A 15,809-nucleotide genomic window follows, 5' to 3' on the forward strand; every position below is an offset into this window, starting at 1 on the left:
CCATAATATTTTTGATACTTATTAAGATAAATATAAATAATTTTCTTATATTTAACCTTTTTATAAATTTAAGCTATTGCAACTTTTAGCATACAAATACATAAAATAATATCTTGCATAAAAGAAGATAAAAAAAAAGTTTACAATCAAAATATTACAATAATTAAATTGGCAAAGAAATAAATACAAAATTTTGATAATTTCTAAATAAATTTACTTGATAATCTTTATAAATATTTAGTAAATTATATAATAATTTATTTTTAATTTCACAAAGAAATAAAACATTTATATAAATGACTCTATAATTAAATTGTTTATTTATAATCTTCATATTTTCATATTTTGATCTTTTTGCTAGTTTCTGATTAGAGAAGAGAAGTATAATATGATTATAAGTATTCAAATGATATTTGGAGTATATCAAAGTAGTCATATTTGAAATATTTTTTAAATTGTAAAGCAGGCTTGAATTCATTTATATTCTTTCCATCAATACCTTATAAGATAAGTGAGATAAATCTGCTTTGAGACTCGAAATCCATTTGAGAAAAGTCTTTATTCAGTTAAAACTCAACAAGGTTTAGCTTTGATTTCTAAACACGAGGTACAAGATTTTGAATGTCCTTAAGTAGGTTTGATTTTTCTCTTTGACTTTTTAGAGATATAAATGGTAGCTTAGATTTTTCTATATTAGTAAATATTTCACACATTTCATTTCCTTTGCTTTCATTCAAGTATTTTTCTAACAAAACTTTCAGGCTTACTTAACCTTCTTCTTACTGATTAGAATTCTTATTCATATCTTTATACTTTTGATATTTAAAAACCTATTCTAATGTTAAATTACATGTTAGTTTGGCACATAAATACATGGTATCTAAATCATTAATTTGTTTTTCCTCTTAGAATCTTATTTATTCAAACAGCTTATCAAGTATTTAATCAATGTTAGGCTTAATTGTAAGCAAAGCCAATTCTTCTTTCACCTCATATTGTAGTTTTTTCTCAGCATTAAGCTTCTTCAAAGAGCGATTTAACTCTTAACTAGTCATTTGCAATTCAGTTGCTAAATCTAATATGCTGAATGTGATAGTAGTTTTATTTTAATTATTCTTCAATAGGGTACTTACAATTTTGTTGTTGGCTAACTAATTTTTTTAAATCATTTTTACCACTCCTTAGAAAGGCATAATTTGAACCTATTTTTATTAAATTAAAAGGAGTTAGTAATTTTAGTAAATAGTAAAATTATTTCATGTTAGTTTATCAATTATTACTTAAATCAAACAAATTTGATTAATTTATTTACCAAACTATTTTTTTCTTAAATATATAAAAAAATGTTAATAAAAATTTTTCATAAAAATTACCTAATCTGCTGCTATGTAAGAGAGTATTTTTATAAGGACTTCACGCTTGATGCAGTTTTCATTAATAAATTTAGTAATTTATATTTACTTTATGTTAGCTTCTTACTCATTTTCGAGATTAAATTCATCTTCATCTTTCATAAAGTTATTATAGTGTTCTTATATTTTTTATTCTGTTTCATCTAAGACAACATTAAAGAAGAAATCATCAGAAATAGCTGGACCAGCTTTCTTCTTATTTTAAGTACCATCAGTTCCATTACTATTCAATGTTTTAAGTACTGTCTGAATCAATTTTTTCTCAGTTAATTCTTGTACCATGTCAGAACGTATTTCGAAAAAGTCTAGCTCTGTTAAAAAGCCACAAGCGAATTTTTCGTAAATGAATCCTTTTTAGATGTGATAATACTGATATCCATTCAAATCATTAACATAAGAAGTGACACTTCTAGGTATATGATAATGAATATAATATTGAACTATTTACTTTATTTATTTTGGAATATATTATCCATTGTAACAGCAAAGAATTTCAAATTAATCTTTAGAAAAAAGCTACTAAATTTAATCTTGCTTTTAGCTATTGTATGCTTGCATTTTTAATCCTTTTTAATTAAAACTGGAGACTATCTCCTCTATTTTTTTGCTCTTATCTATGTACATAATAACTTTCTTCAAATTGTTTTTTCTTATAAAATTAATAAGACTCTTTTCCTTGTCGCTTTCAAATGTCCAATTAATATTAGAAAAATCAAATCCATAAAGACCGATTTACTCATCTATGTTGACAAGCGTATATTTTTCGCAAATTTAATTGACTTACTCTAAAGTTTTGAATGTCATTGTATGGAAAAGATGGTATCTTTATATATTATAAATTTCATTGATTTCAAGTATTTTGTCTGTCATATCTTCATAAATTATCATTTTAATTTAATCTCTCATAAATTTATATTGTTCTTACAATAAGTACTCTTATTGAATGAACAAAAGCTTTATCTTTCTTTCCATCAATAGATTTTAAACCTAAACTAAAGTTTCAACTCCCATTAGAGAATTTATGCAAGCCCAGCTGACCTAATAATTTAATTATAAATATTATTACTTTTTTACAAATTTTAAAAATAAAAATTTTATACTTATTTGTTCATTTTAGATCTGAGTGTCATAAATTAATTTGTTACAACAACTATGAAGTGATTAGGTATCGAGTCATCAAGTAAAGCAAGTGATTGATAAAAAATATTTTTTCCACTTTGATTTAGCATGAATTTGCAAACATTTTTATCTAAATTGTAAATATTTTCAATCAACTAACATTAATTCCTATTGTGCTTAGGAATACCTAGTGTTTGTGCGATTTTTGCAAGATCTCCTTAAATAGAAATTCTTTTTTAAGTAGTAGAAGAATTTTGTAAGTTTTTGCTTTCATATTCTTCATTTTCTAAATCAAATCTACTTAAGTTAACACTTGAAATTGATAAATCATCTCTCATTGCAGATTTTGGAAGACTTAATCCCTGCCTAAGTGGACTTTTACCTTTAGGCTTTTCTATTTGATTTTAAGGTAAATTTAATCCTTGTCTTCCAGGACTTTTAGAATTAGAACGATCCCTAATGAGATTACTCTTCAATGTTTTTTTGTCATTATTTAAAGAAGATAGAACAGGCGATTTTAATACATTGTTTCTATTTGAAATGACTGTGTATGAACTTGGAGCTTTTGCTGGATTCTTTTTTTCATCAATTTATAAAACAACTTAGTGATTTAGTGGAGTTCTCATTTTTAATTCAGAACTCATTTATAATTTGCTATTCTCATTACTAGAATTTAGCTAAGATGATATATTGCTATTTGATGTATTTTGTGTTAATTCTTCTTTAGGTTCTACCAATTTTTAATCATCAGCAATTTTAAGCTTGCTCTAGTAAAGTTGCTAAAATTAGCTATCTGTATTTATTTAAGTCGCTTCAGCTTCGCTTTTCTTATTCGATTAAAGGAAATTTATTCTTTTTGGTGTTATTCCAAATGACTCATTAGAAAATTATGTTTATGCTCCTCCACAATCAGAAATAGCTTTAGCATTGCTAGGAGTAAATATGTTTGTAACTATAAGACTATTTCTTTAGTCAGAGCTAATTTAAAAGCCGCTTTCCTATAGTTTTTTATCAGATTCGCGTTTTATTCTTTCAAAAATATTTTCAGAATTATTTCCAAAAGAATAATTTTTATCAGCACTCTCTATCTATTCTATTTCTTACTTCTCTTAAATATTATCTCCATTTAAGAAATTATCTTTTTATGAGCTTTTTTAAATAAGAAACTAGTCCATTTAAGACAAAACATTATTGTTTATGTTAACAATATCAAATATTTATTTTTTTTCAAGAGATAAATTTTTTCTCTCATTATGATCTTGTTCTTTTTAAAATAAGCTTTGGTCACTTCTTAATTATAAACATTAATTTTGTTTATCTTCTTATTAAACTTAGGTTAATTTGCTATTCGTAGATAATACAATATCTACATTTTCATTTTTTATCTCAGAGTTAGGTACAGTTGATTAGTTTTTTAAATCAGAGAGTCCTTTTTATTTTAAAAACTTTTCCATATCAAGCATAACACTTCCAATATTAGTATTGGCATCTCCTAATTTAATTTCACTCTTATATGACTATTCTTCTTTTTTATCATTTGAAATATTTTATTTCATTTCAAGGATTTCAAGGGAATTTGGTGAGCTTTTCTTTATAAATTCTGCAGAATATTCTTTTTCATCAAATTCTTTTTTTAAATCTACGTCAGATATTTTCTAATAATCGGATTCTTTTTGAATAGTTTATTTCTAATTAATATAATCCAAAATATCTAAATTATTTGGGATTTGCCATTCAGTTTCTTTTGTTTTTGGACTATCCTATTATTTTATTTTATCATCATTGTTATATTAGCTTTCTTTTTATTAATTTTAATCAAGAATCTAATCGAATTAGTCTTAGTTAAGGTGATCTGGTTACTCATCAATTTGTGTTTCTATTTCCATAGCATCTTCTTATTAATCTTCATGGTTATTATTTTCGTTTTCAACTTCAATTTATGACATATCATCTGATTTTTCTTAAATTTTTATTTAATTATTTGAGTTGCTTAACAATATTTACTCTCCATCAGCTTAAAATTTAGAATCTATTTATTAATGATTTTAATCTGATTTTGCTTCAATTTAGTTGCTATTTAATATTTACTCATTTTATTGTTCAATAACTATATTATTCAAGTTATTGCTAAATGTTTAATGAGTTGGATCATCTTTTTCATTAGAAATATCAACAACTTATTGTATTTCTTCACTTTATAATAAAATATGTTTGCAATCTTCATCATGTTTGATAATAGATGTTACTTATTTCTCTTCTTAAATTTCTAATTGGTTAGAGGTATCAATCACTAATTCACTTTTATCATTTTCCTCTATTTTTTGTTATTTTTCTTCACCTTATATTTTTTATGATGCTTATTGATCGATCAATTATTATTTTGATGGTTCCGAAAATTCTTCTTTTTATTCTCTTTATTAAGCTGATTATTCATGTAATGATTGTTCAACAGATTCTTATTGTTTATCATCAATCACTTTTTATTATTATTAAACTTCATTAACGCATTAAAATATTTATTAATTTTATTCTACAATTAATTTTTATTATAAATCTTCTTCAATATGTGATTATTATAATAATTTTTCCTCTTCTTAGATTTATGTGTTTAATTAAATAGATTATTAACTAACCTATTGCTATTATTATTCATCAATTTCTTTTCCTTATTATTCTATTTCTTATTCTAATTATTAAACCTCATAAACACAATTTTATTATTATTTTTGATCAATCGATATTGATTAATCATTTTCAACAATATTTTGTATTTATTCAACATGATATTATTCTTATATTTATGATTATTATTAATTTTTTTATTCAGTTATTTATGAACTTACTTGATCAACAATTTATTCATCTTCAACTTATATTTGTTATTTTAGTTCAGATATCTATTGTTTTGCATCAACTTGTAAATATCGATTTACTTCAGATTAAGTTGTTTATTATTCTTTAGCTTCTACATATTGTTATTGCTTTTGCATTAAGATTGATTATTGTTCTTATTCATGAATAGATTGTTGATTTACTTCTATAATTTCATGTTTATTTATCTCAGGTAATTAATCTTTTAATTCAGTAATCTATTGTTCTTTTTCTTCAACTTAAATTTATTATTTTTCATTTGATTGTTATTAGTTTTCACTAGCTACCTCTTTAGATAAAATATCAACTTAAGTATAAATTTATTACTCATCATTTTAAAAATCTAATTGTTCGATATCATTTTATTCTTTATTTTCTTCAATTTGTTCAGTTTATTTTAATAAATTATGTTAATTAATTTGATTAATATTCACATTTAATTCTGTTATCTATTCAAGATTTTCTTAAACTAAGCTATTTTATTAATTTTATGTTTCAATATTTTCTATTTATTTATTATTTTGATCTTAAATAGCATACTCTTCAAATTAATTAAGTTAATTATGATTAATATTTTATATTTATTCATTTTATTGTTCAAATGTATTCTAAACTTTATCATTTGATACTTCAACCAATTAATCAGAATCATTTATTAAGTTTTCTTATTCTATTTAATCAAGTTATTAATTCTCATTTTAAATATTTAAGATCTATTAGTGCTCATTTTGTTAGAAATTGACTTCCTAAGAGTCATTTGATTATGAAGAAGAAGAAGAATCATCAATGATTTTAAGTAATTAAGAGTTAATTTAATGCTATTCTTGTTAGTTTATTTCTTTATCATTATCTTGTATTTAGCATGTTTTAATTTCTGATTATTCATCTTTTGGTTAAATATCATTTTACAAATTATTAATAACTTGATTATTATCTTTCAAGTTCATTTCAATTTATATCTCTTATTATGAGTTAGATTCTTAAACTTCATTTAATTATTAGTTATTTTAATTTTCAATAAAAGTTTACTAATCTTATTATTTTAATTCTTCTTTTTGAGATTACAAATTATTTTAATCTATTTATTAATTATATTCATTTTAATTGCTAGTTTTTTCATTGATATCTAACTAATTATTTTAAGTTGATTACTATTCTAACAACTATTAATTGTTTTTGCTCATTTCAATTTCTTTTTCTTAATCCATTTAGATATTTTATAATAAATTATTATTTTTAAAGTGATCAAGTTAGTCAATCTTACTTACTTAAATTTCTTCTTTTTCATCTTCATCTTCCATCTTTTCAAATTCTTCTATTTAGCTTAGAATACTTGATAAACTTTTATCTTTTTGTAAGCTACTTTTGTTCGAATCATTGAATTTTTCCATGGAATTCTTTTCATTTTGATTTTTCTCTATGCTTTCTGTTATTATTTATTATTGATTTGTTTTGCTTTAATTTTCTTCATCGTTTTCATCTATTATTTTGTCTAATTTTTCACATTCTTCTATTTGATTGATTACTTTTGTAAGACTCTAATCTTTTTATAAACTGCTTTTATTTGATGCAATTAGTTTTTCTACAGATTTATTATCTTATTCGGTATCTTCTTATTTAAAACTTTAACTAGTTTCTGGTTTCATCTAAGATTCTTCTATTTATACTTAATTTTTACTTTCTAATGAGATATTTGTTTAATTATTACTTATTTATTGATCAATCAAAAGATCATCTTAATTTGGGTTATTTTAAAATAAGTTATCCATTTAATTTGCCTAGCCTCTGATCTCTTCCTCTTTTTCTTCATCCATTTGTGCATTTGTTATTTCTTTTTCATTCAATATATTATTTTAATTCTAAATAGTTTCTGTTTCTATTTTTTGTTCATTCTCTTCCTCTTCTTCCATTCTATCAAGAGTATCTAAAAGTTATGATAATTTTTATGCACTTTGCTTGGAAGACTCTTTTTCTAAGCTTATTTCATTTTAATTTTATTAAGTTTAAGTTAAATTTTATTAAAAACTGGACTATTCTTCACTTTTCTATAATGATAGAGGTTGAATTTCTTGCTAAATATATTAAGAGATTTATGAAGTAGATTTAACTTAATTAGATTATAATTAACTAAATTGATTTGAGATGATTTGTTTAGTTATATTGTTTTCCTAAACTAATTAAGATTCATTTTTTAATTCTTCCTAATTATTTTATTAAGCATTTGACTCTTATTCAAAGTGATTTGTTTTGTTAATCTCTTCATCTATATTTTAACTAGTTTATATTATTTATTATTATTCATTTAAATCTTTATTGACATATTAATCTTCATCAATAATTTTAAGCTACGATTCAACAGCTGTTTAATTTAGTTCATACTTTTAAGCTGAATTTTTATTTAGGTTTTAAGATAAATTTAAATCACTGTTTTAAATAGAGTTCAATTTTTATAAATTATCTTCAGAAATAATGTTTTATTATTTGGTTTCATTTAATTCATTTTATGGATTTTTTTCCTCAAATACAAATTAATCTTCTTAAGTTTCATATTTATCACCATTATTTTAATTATTTTGATCATTTTTAAATTATTTGTTAGATATAATATCGTCTTAAATCTGTTTCTATTGTAAAATGGGTGATTGATGATTGATATCATAAATTGCTTTTGTTTCTTACTTAAATAATTACTAATCTTAAGTTTATTATGAATTTGGTTGACTATTGATTTATGATAAATCTGATTCTGATGAGGAAGGGATATTTTCTATTATTTTAAGAATATCATTTTATTTTTAATTTTATTAAAATTTAGAGCTCAAATCATAATTATTAATAGAAGTAGAGTTATTGTCAGATATTTATTTGGGTTTATCTTAAAACTAATCCTCTTGTTTTCCCTAATTTTAAATTTCTAAGGATTTAACAGATTAAAGATTTTCTGAATTAATGCTTTAATTTGCTATTAAATCATTAACATTTGTTTAATCTTTGATCTAACAATTACTCTTTTGCAAATTATTTTCTAATTATATTATCCCTTATTTTTCATTTTCTTAAAATATTTTTGAAGTAGTTTGATTGTTAGTAATTGTGTTTGGACCATTCTTATTTTCTTCCTTATTTGAGCTTAATTTGTTAATACTAGAAGTATTAGACTTAATAGAAGAATCCATTTTTAGTGAGCTTTCTAAATGTTTAGGAGTAGCTATTGAATTATTAGAGAAATAACTCTTATTTGTTGAATTATTCATTTTTTATTAAATTAAATCCTTAGGATTCGCTTCAATTTCAATACACATTTCTACTTCAGCTTGCTTTGGCTTAAGTGTGCTTTTCTCTTCTACTATAATGCAATCTGGATTGTTATCTTCATTCTTTTTTATTTATAAATTTCCTACTTAATTAGTATCTGTACTGCTTTAAATATTGGATTTTATTTTAGAAATAATCGATGTAATACTCGAATCATGAGTCTACTTATTATTTTCTAATAATAAACTCTTATTTATACTTTATTTATTATCTGAAAAGTCTCTTATCTCGCTTTTTGTTTCTCTATTATTTTATGACACAGGCTAAGAAGGTAATTTAATTTCTGAATTAGAAAGAGTCTAATTTAATGATTCTCTTAACTAGCTTAACCTTGAACTTATTGCGCTAAATTTATTTTCTGTTATAGCAGGCAAAGTGGATGGAGCAGTAGAAGTTGTAGATAAAGGAGTATTTATTAATGATGTTTTATTTTAATCTCTCTATAAGATAGATGAAAATCTAGAAGAAAATGAGGAAACCATTGAAACTGATGGAACTTAATTGCTTGATGGAGTTGTTGTTACTGAAGATTAAGCTGTTGGATTTTAGATGTTTGTACTTAATGTTGGAGCTGGCTCATCTTTTTTAACGCTATCTTTTTTAGTAATTTCTAAATCTATTTATGCTAACTTTTACAATTCTTTAGCTTTTTTCAATTACTATTCTAATTTTTCCTATAAAAACGTAAGAATTTTCCTTAATTCAAAATTAATTGCTAAGTTAACTTACTCTAAAACTGAGAGCTGATGAAGCAGCAGGTGGAGCAGTTGATGGCTTGGCTGAGCTGCCAAGATTAACCACATTTTCTTTATTATTATTACTACTACTTTAGTTAAAACTATTCATACCTACCTAATAATATCTTAAATTTTGTATCTTATAAATTAATATACAAATGATTCTAAACTTTATGATGAAATCTTATTTGAAGCCAAAATACGCCAAAATTTAATTTCAAATTTTGTAATAATAATCAAATTAATTAATAAATAAATAGTAAATTATTTAATTATGTATTGATACAAAAAATATAATATCATCTACCATTTATTTATTGACTGATTCAAATTAATTTCAAAATTCTATTTGCCCTTAATATAAAAACACATTCAATTAATCAAAAATTGTCATCTTGATTTAATTCTGATAGGAGTTGTTATTTAATATTTTTTTCTTTGGCGCAAATAAATACTACCTATTTTCTTAATTGTTTTTATAGGATTTTCAGATTTGAATTAGAGTAAAATAAATATCTTAAAATGTTAGCAAATAAGTTAAAATATTTATTTATAATGTTTATTATTTTTAAAAAAATTAAATCTTTGAAATAAGTTTCAATAAATTATTATTTATCTATTAAAATAATCAAAAATATTAAAAAATTTATAATTAATAAAAATCAAATTGAATTAAAATTTATTTTATTTATTCCACTTATTTGAATAATATTTAATAAAAATTAAAATTATTACTTTAAATATTTATAAATTTAACTTTCTATTCAAAAGTGAATCTTAAAATTATAAAAATTAATTAATTATTTATTGATTATTTTAGTGGTATTATAAAATTTTTTATTTTATTTGTCAATTTTAAAGAAAAATTTGGTTTACAATTAAATTAATTTGTTTATTCATCAATTATTTCATTGAAAAAGATTGTTAAATTCAATTAATATAACTTGTGTATGATTCATATTTAATAGAGAATAGAATATTTAGATGTGTTAATTTGAATGGTTGATTTATTTATTTTATATTAACAAAGATCTTTTTTATATAGTAATTACATGAGTATTTGAAATTATTATTTATTCATTTATGTATTAATTTATCATAGTTATTAAGTATGTTTCAATTTATTTATTTATCTATTTATTTTTGTTAGTTTATTTGTCAGTTTCAGTATAAGTTAGAAGTATTATGCTTGCTAAATGATCTTTTGGTGCTGTTAAAATCAGAACTAGTTTTATATAAATTTATGTGGTCGTAATTACCAAAATCACTTGGAATTCTATAGTTGCCTGGTCCAGGTGCTATTTTTATATAATATTGGTTTAATCAAAATTATAATACAAAAATGAATATTTTTCAATACTGAATGATTTATTTGCTTAGATATCTGTAAATGATCTTCTTACTTAATTAGAAAATGCTCTTGTTCCATCTCCTCTATTGTAACTTAATACATATTGTCCACTAGAGTTTAAGTCATTTTTAGGTTAGTAGGTACCAGGTCCAGGTGCAGCAGATTCTATTTAAAGTAAATAAATTTTTGTTTAAAATTATTATATTATTTGAATTAAATTTAATAGAATAGTTTAAATGCTTAAAAAGTATAAAATGCTCTACTTATTGGACCAAATCTTTTTGAGGTAGGAGGATTAAAGGTTGTTGCACCAGAGCTTCTAAAATTAGATACAGTCTATCTACCTAATTTGGTGATAGTGTCTTTATGTACGTAACTTCCAGGACCAGGATTAGTTTGGTATGATTATTTTCCATCAAGGAAAACGGGATTATCTTTTTTTAATAGTTTTACCTTTATTTCTATTTGTTAAATAACTATTTTTACATAAATTAGTTGTCTTTGGTCTCATAGAAAAGCCTTCAGTTCTAAGAGTCTCTGGGTGTTGATAGTTACCAGGGCCAGGATTTTTTAGAGGACCTTAGGTGATATAGCTAAATTCTTTCATATTCTGTTTTTAATATAAATTTATTTTGATTGATCAGATTTGCTTCATATTTAAATTTTACATCACGTGAAAGACCAAATGATTTTCCTCTTTAAGAAGACCTTTACTTTTCAAAAGCTGATTTCGTTTCATATGAATCTGGAGAGGGAGAGTAGACTTGTGTCTTTGTAAAATCATATTTAGTTCCATATCCAAATGCCGCTGATCTTTTCTCTTTTTGATCTTTTTAGTTGTAATATGCCTCAGAGCAGCTGTTATTTAAAATAATTATTCAGAACTTTGAACAATAGTGTGAATGTAGAAATTATATGATGCATTAATAATTAAAAATAAATATTCATTGATCAACAATGTTTTACTAAGACTTATTTTTGTCAAAACGGTTTGATTTGCTGAAAGAATATTAGTATTTTGATTTTGATGTGTTTAAAGGATGGTTCATAATCTGAGAAGGGTTCGTAACAGAAAAATTACACAAGGTTTATGACATTGACATTTTTATAGTTCTTTTTACCTAACAATTAATTTATTATTACTTTTTTTATTTAAAAGGTATCTAAATATTTTTAATGTATTATATTTATCAATCAATCTATATAAATAATATTTGATGTGTTGTTTTTTTCCATTTGATTTCAATATAAATTATTAATTATTTGATTGATTGATTGATTGATCATAGATCATTCTCTATTTAATAACTGAGTAATTGTATATATATATAATTATTATGTCCAACTAACTAATGAAGAATATCAATTAAAATATTAGCTAATCAATTAATTTTGATTGCTATTGAATATTAGTAATATAATAAAACTTGGAATCTGTATTAAATTTTATTATTTTTGCAAACCACACTAGTCCATTCAATTAATATATATAAGTTAATGTTTTTTATAATTTATTTTCAATAATTCTCTCAAATCCCTTTAAATCAATGGTAAATATTAATTGGTATATTTTAATAAAGGTCAAAAATTTATGGTATTCATAGTACATTTGATTATATTAATATTTTAAATGCCAAATTTTTTATTTTAATATTAGCCTCAATTCATAATATTTTTTTTAATTTATGCAAAAAACTAACTTGGAGTATACTTCATTATATTTTAAATAAATTCATAGTTTAAAAAGACAATATTAAGAAAATTATTTTTATTTTGATTGATTATTTGATAGAAAAGTTTTTTATAATTTTATTTGATATATATATCTAAAAACAAATTTAAAAAAATAAAATACTGCTTGAAATCAATATACTTTTATGTTTTCATTCATATAAGCTGATGAGATTGCTAAAAATCTAAGTCATTTATTATTTTATACTTAATTTAAATTATTATAAATTTTATTATTATTAATATGTATCTAAATTTCGCTAATTTTTATCATTAAAATTAATAATAACATAAAAATTATAAAATATATTTTTATAAGTATTTATAAAAGATAAAAGAAGAAACTCTTTATTTTTGTTACTTATATATTATATAATGATCTCCTGATGCTTAATTATATCTACAAAATAAGAATAAGCTAATCCTTCTAAAAAATTTGATATATTAAATTTAATTATTGTGATTTGAAATATTAGAAAAAAGTTAATATTTATTTTAACATATTAGTTGTATTTAATTAATTTTATATTTTTGAATACAAAAAAATAAAAATAGATTTGTGTATAGAGAATGCTGCTTATTTTTATTCATTTTCTTTTATTAATTATCAGATTTATCTTGCTTGATCAAATTTATAAATTATTGCTTTTCTTCTTAAAATTTAGAAAAAATATATTGATTTTTGATATAAAAAATTTGATATTTAGAAATTAATAAACAAAAATAGATAATTAAAAATTAGAAAGAGATGCTTGGCTGGTTTAATACTATAAAAGAAAAGGTACTTAAAATTTATAAATAAATTATTTTTTTTTACATAGAATATTTAATTTTTAAAAAAGTCTAAAGAAGTTGTATAGCTATATAAAAATGAGCTTTCAAATATGGTTTATTAGCTGGATGATGATATAAAAACATTGAAAAGTATATAAATAAAAGCGAATAAAAAATATTTAATTTTTTTGTATAATAAATAATGAATAATTAGCTAACATCAAAAATAACAAAGAAGAATAATCAGAAAAATAAGTAGAGCAGGAAATGAGTTGTATTAAAAGCGAAGAAAAATTAAATAATGATTAAGAAATATTATAGTAAAAAAGAAATGCTGTCGTAAGCCTTCTTATTTTGTTAAAAGAATATGAAAATAGTATTTAGAATAATGAAGATAACATTGAGTTTTTAAATGAGCAGATTGAATTTATAGAAAATAGCTTATAAAGTTATTTCGCTAAAGATCCTAAATAGCTTATAATGATAGAGAGAGATGATTTCACAAACTTTCATGTCTTTGAAGATACAGCAAATATTTAGCAACAAATTTAAAAGCTAGCTTAAACTGGTGCAATAAAAAATCTTCCTGCAGATACACAAATATAAAAGAGAGTATTATATTTTTTAATTTATTAGTTACATGAAAAAATACAATACTCGATCGAGCAATAATAACAATCTCTTAATGATGTAAAGTAGTAAATAAATAATCAAGCTTAAATTGGTGAATAAGAAGAAAGCAATTAGTAATTCTTAAATGAAGATCCTAACATTATATCACAAGATTCAATTGAAGAATAAGAAGAGGGAAGCAATACAAAAATACAAAAAAGAAAATCTAGTTAATAAAAGAGTAATCAAGATGAAGATAACTGGGAAATTGATGAAAAAATGATAGTAATATGAATATGAATAAACAAACATTAATTTTAATAAATATTTTGACAAATTATTTGTATATATTATATAAAAATATTAACTAAATAAAATTTTATAATAAATTTTTTATTTTTAGTATTGATTGGATGATTGATTGATTATTCATGTTTTTAAATAAAATTCTAAAAAAACATAATAAAGGAATTATTAAATATCAAAATTTGTTAAAAAATGCATTTATTTATATTTTAAATGGAATTTTTTTTCAGTGGTTTCTTTTATTTAAAATTAATTTATTATTAAATCTGATACTATATTAAAATAAATTATTTTATTTTTCAATAATATTTAGATTTTCTTTGTAATTTATGAGCATTTTTATATTAAATTATTTTTAAATTAAGAATACATATCTTATTTAAGCTATTTAATTGCTTTTATTTTTTAAAATGACGGAAGAAAAATAGAAAACTACAGCTACTATCTTAAGTTAGAAGAGCGAGATTCTAGGAAATGTGAAATTTGGAAAAGGTAAATTATTTTAAAATAAAATCAGTAAAAAATACTGTAATATTGATAAAAAAGGATGCATAATTCACCCAAATTGCACTATTTTAGCTGAAGGAGGAGACATTATATTTGGAGATTATAACATAATTGAAGTAAACATAATTTTAAAAGCCAACCTAAAAAAATGAATATTACATTTTTAAATATTTATTTAAAGGAAAGAGTTTCAATCGTAAACAAGAAAAGTAAGGATCCAGCTAAAAATAAGAATATGTTTATTGGATCATACAATTTGTTTGAAGTAGGATCAAAAATAGATACTTCTGATATAGGAAATATGAATCATTTTGAACCAAGGAGTATTAATTAGTTTCATGCTAGGTTTAAAGTTATATTTACTTATTTTATTAGGTAGCGTGGAACAAGATTGCTAAATTAAAGATAAATGCACCATAGGAGCATGTGTTAAACTTCCTTAGGGTATTTTTAAATTAAAGCCATTTATTTGATTTATTTTTAAAGCAAATGTAAATACTAAAAAGGAACTATTATCGAAGACAAAAAAATATATTATCCTGATAAAGTAGTAAAAGAACTTAATTTTGACGAGTAACGCTTCTAAAAGCATATAGTCAGTATGTATTAAGCTTTATCTATTCTTATACCTTAAAATAATCCAGTCAAACAAATTTGAATAAAAATAGTTTGTTTAAAAAATATATGTATGAATTTAATATCAACTAATTATCAATAAATATATGGTTCAATTAAATAATTCATTATAAAATTTTTAATGTCCTTTATATAATACTCACCAAAATTATGTTAACATAAAATTTATTCATAATAATAAAGAAAATTCTGAAATTAAATATTAAAATTTTAATTACATCCTAAATAATCTGAAAATTCTCATTTTTTATAATTTGTTTATATATGAATAAAAAGCAATGTATCAACTATAACTTATACTTAAGAAATTATATTAACTTTTATAAATTTAAATGAAGGTAAAGTTTTTTAATCAAAAAATTTTTTTATCCAAATAAGTTTAAGGAAAATTAACTCAAGGCAATAAATAATCAAAAATCAATTATTGATTGATTAACA

General features: G+C 21.7%; 4 protein-coding genes across 4 annotated transcripts; 2 read left to right on the forward strand and 2 right to left on the reverse strand. All coding sequences in view use genetic code 6, as the record gives it.

Annotated features, from left to right (window-relative positions):
• Window positions 1-338: 338 nt before the first annotated feature.
• TTHERM_00977630 (hypothetical protein) lies at window positions 339-9,563 on the reverse strand (the record flags this gene model as incomplete). The annotated part of the gene is made up of 4 exons (XM_001027202.2): window positions 339-1,202; window positions 1,374-2,450; window positions 2,513-9,391; window positions 9,447-9,563. 4 exons carry the CDS (start codon window positions 9,561-9,563, stop codon window positions 339-341), a joined length of 8,937 nt encoding a protein of 2,978 aa, XP_001027202.2.
• A 799-nt stretch (window positions 9,564-10,362) lies between these two features.
• Window positions 10,363-11,908, reverse strand: TTHERM_00977640 (sperm-tail PG-rich repeat protein; the record flags this gene model as incomplete). Its single annotated transcript, XM_001027203.2, has 5 exons — window positions 10,363-10,970; window positions 11,069-11,239; window positions 11,292-11,415; window positions 11,474-11,663; window positions 11,772-11,908. The coding sequence occupies 5 exons, from the start codon at window positions 11,906-11,908 to the stop codon at window positions 10,363-10,365; spliced, it is 1,230 nt and encodes a 409-aa protein (XP_001027203.2).
• Window positions 11,909-13,284: 1,376 nt separating this feature from the next.
• TTHERM_00977650 (hypothetical protein) lies at window positions 13,285-14,216 on the forward strand (the record flags this gene model as incomplete). Its single annotated transcript, XM_001027204.2, has 3 exons — window positions 13,285-13,317; window positions 13,379-13,460; window positions 13,525-14,216. The coding sequence occupies 3 exons, from the start codon at window positions 13,285-13,287 to the stop codon at window positions 14,214-14,216; spliced, it is 807 nt and encodes a 268-aa protein (XP_001027204.2).
• Window positions 14,217-14,638: 422 nt separating this feature from the next.
• TTHERM_000977659 (dynactin) lies at window positions 14,639-15,393 on the forward strand (the record flags this gene model as incomplete). The annotated part of the gene is made up of 5 exons (XM_012800866.1): window positions 14,639-14,720; window positions 14,775-14,851; window positions 14,917-15,058; window positions 15,111-15,179; window positions 15,242-15,393. 5 exons carry the CDS (start codon window positions 14,639-14,641, stop codon window positions 15,391-15,393), a joined length of 522 nt encoding a protein of 173 aa, XP_012656320.1.
• Between the last annotated feature and the right edge of the window lie 416 nt (window positions 15,394-15,809).

The sequence above is a fragment of the Tetrahymena thermophila genome, assembly GCF_000189635.1.
Source record: "Tetrahymena thermophila SB210 genomic scaffold scf_8253900, whole genome shotgun sequence".
Lineage (NCBI taxonomy): Eukaryota > Ciliophora > Oligohymenophorea > Hymenostomatida > Tetrahymenidae > Tetrahymena > Tetrahymena thermophila.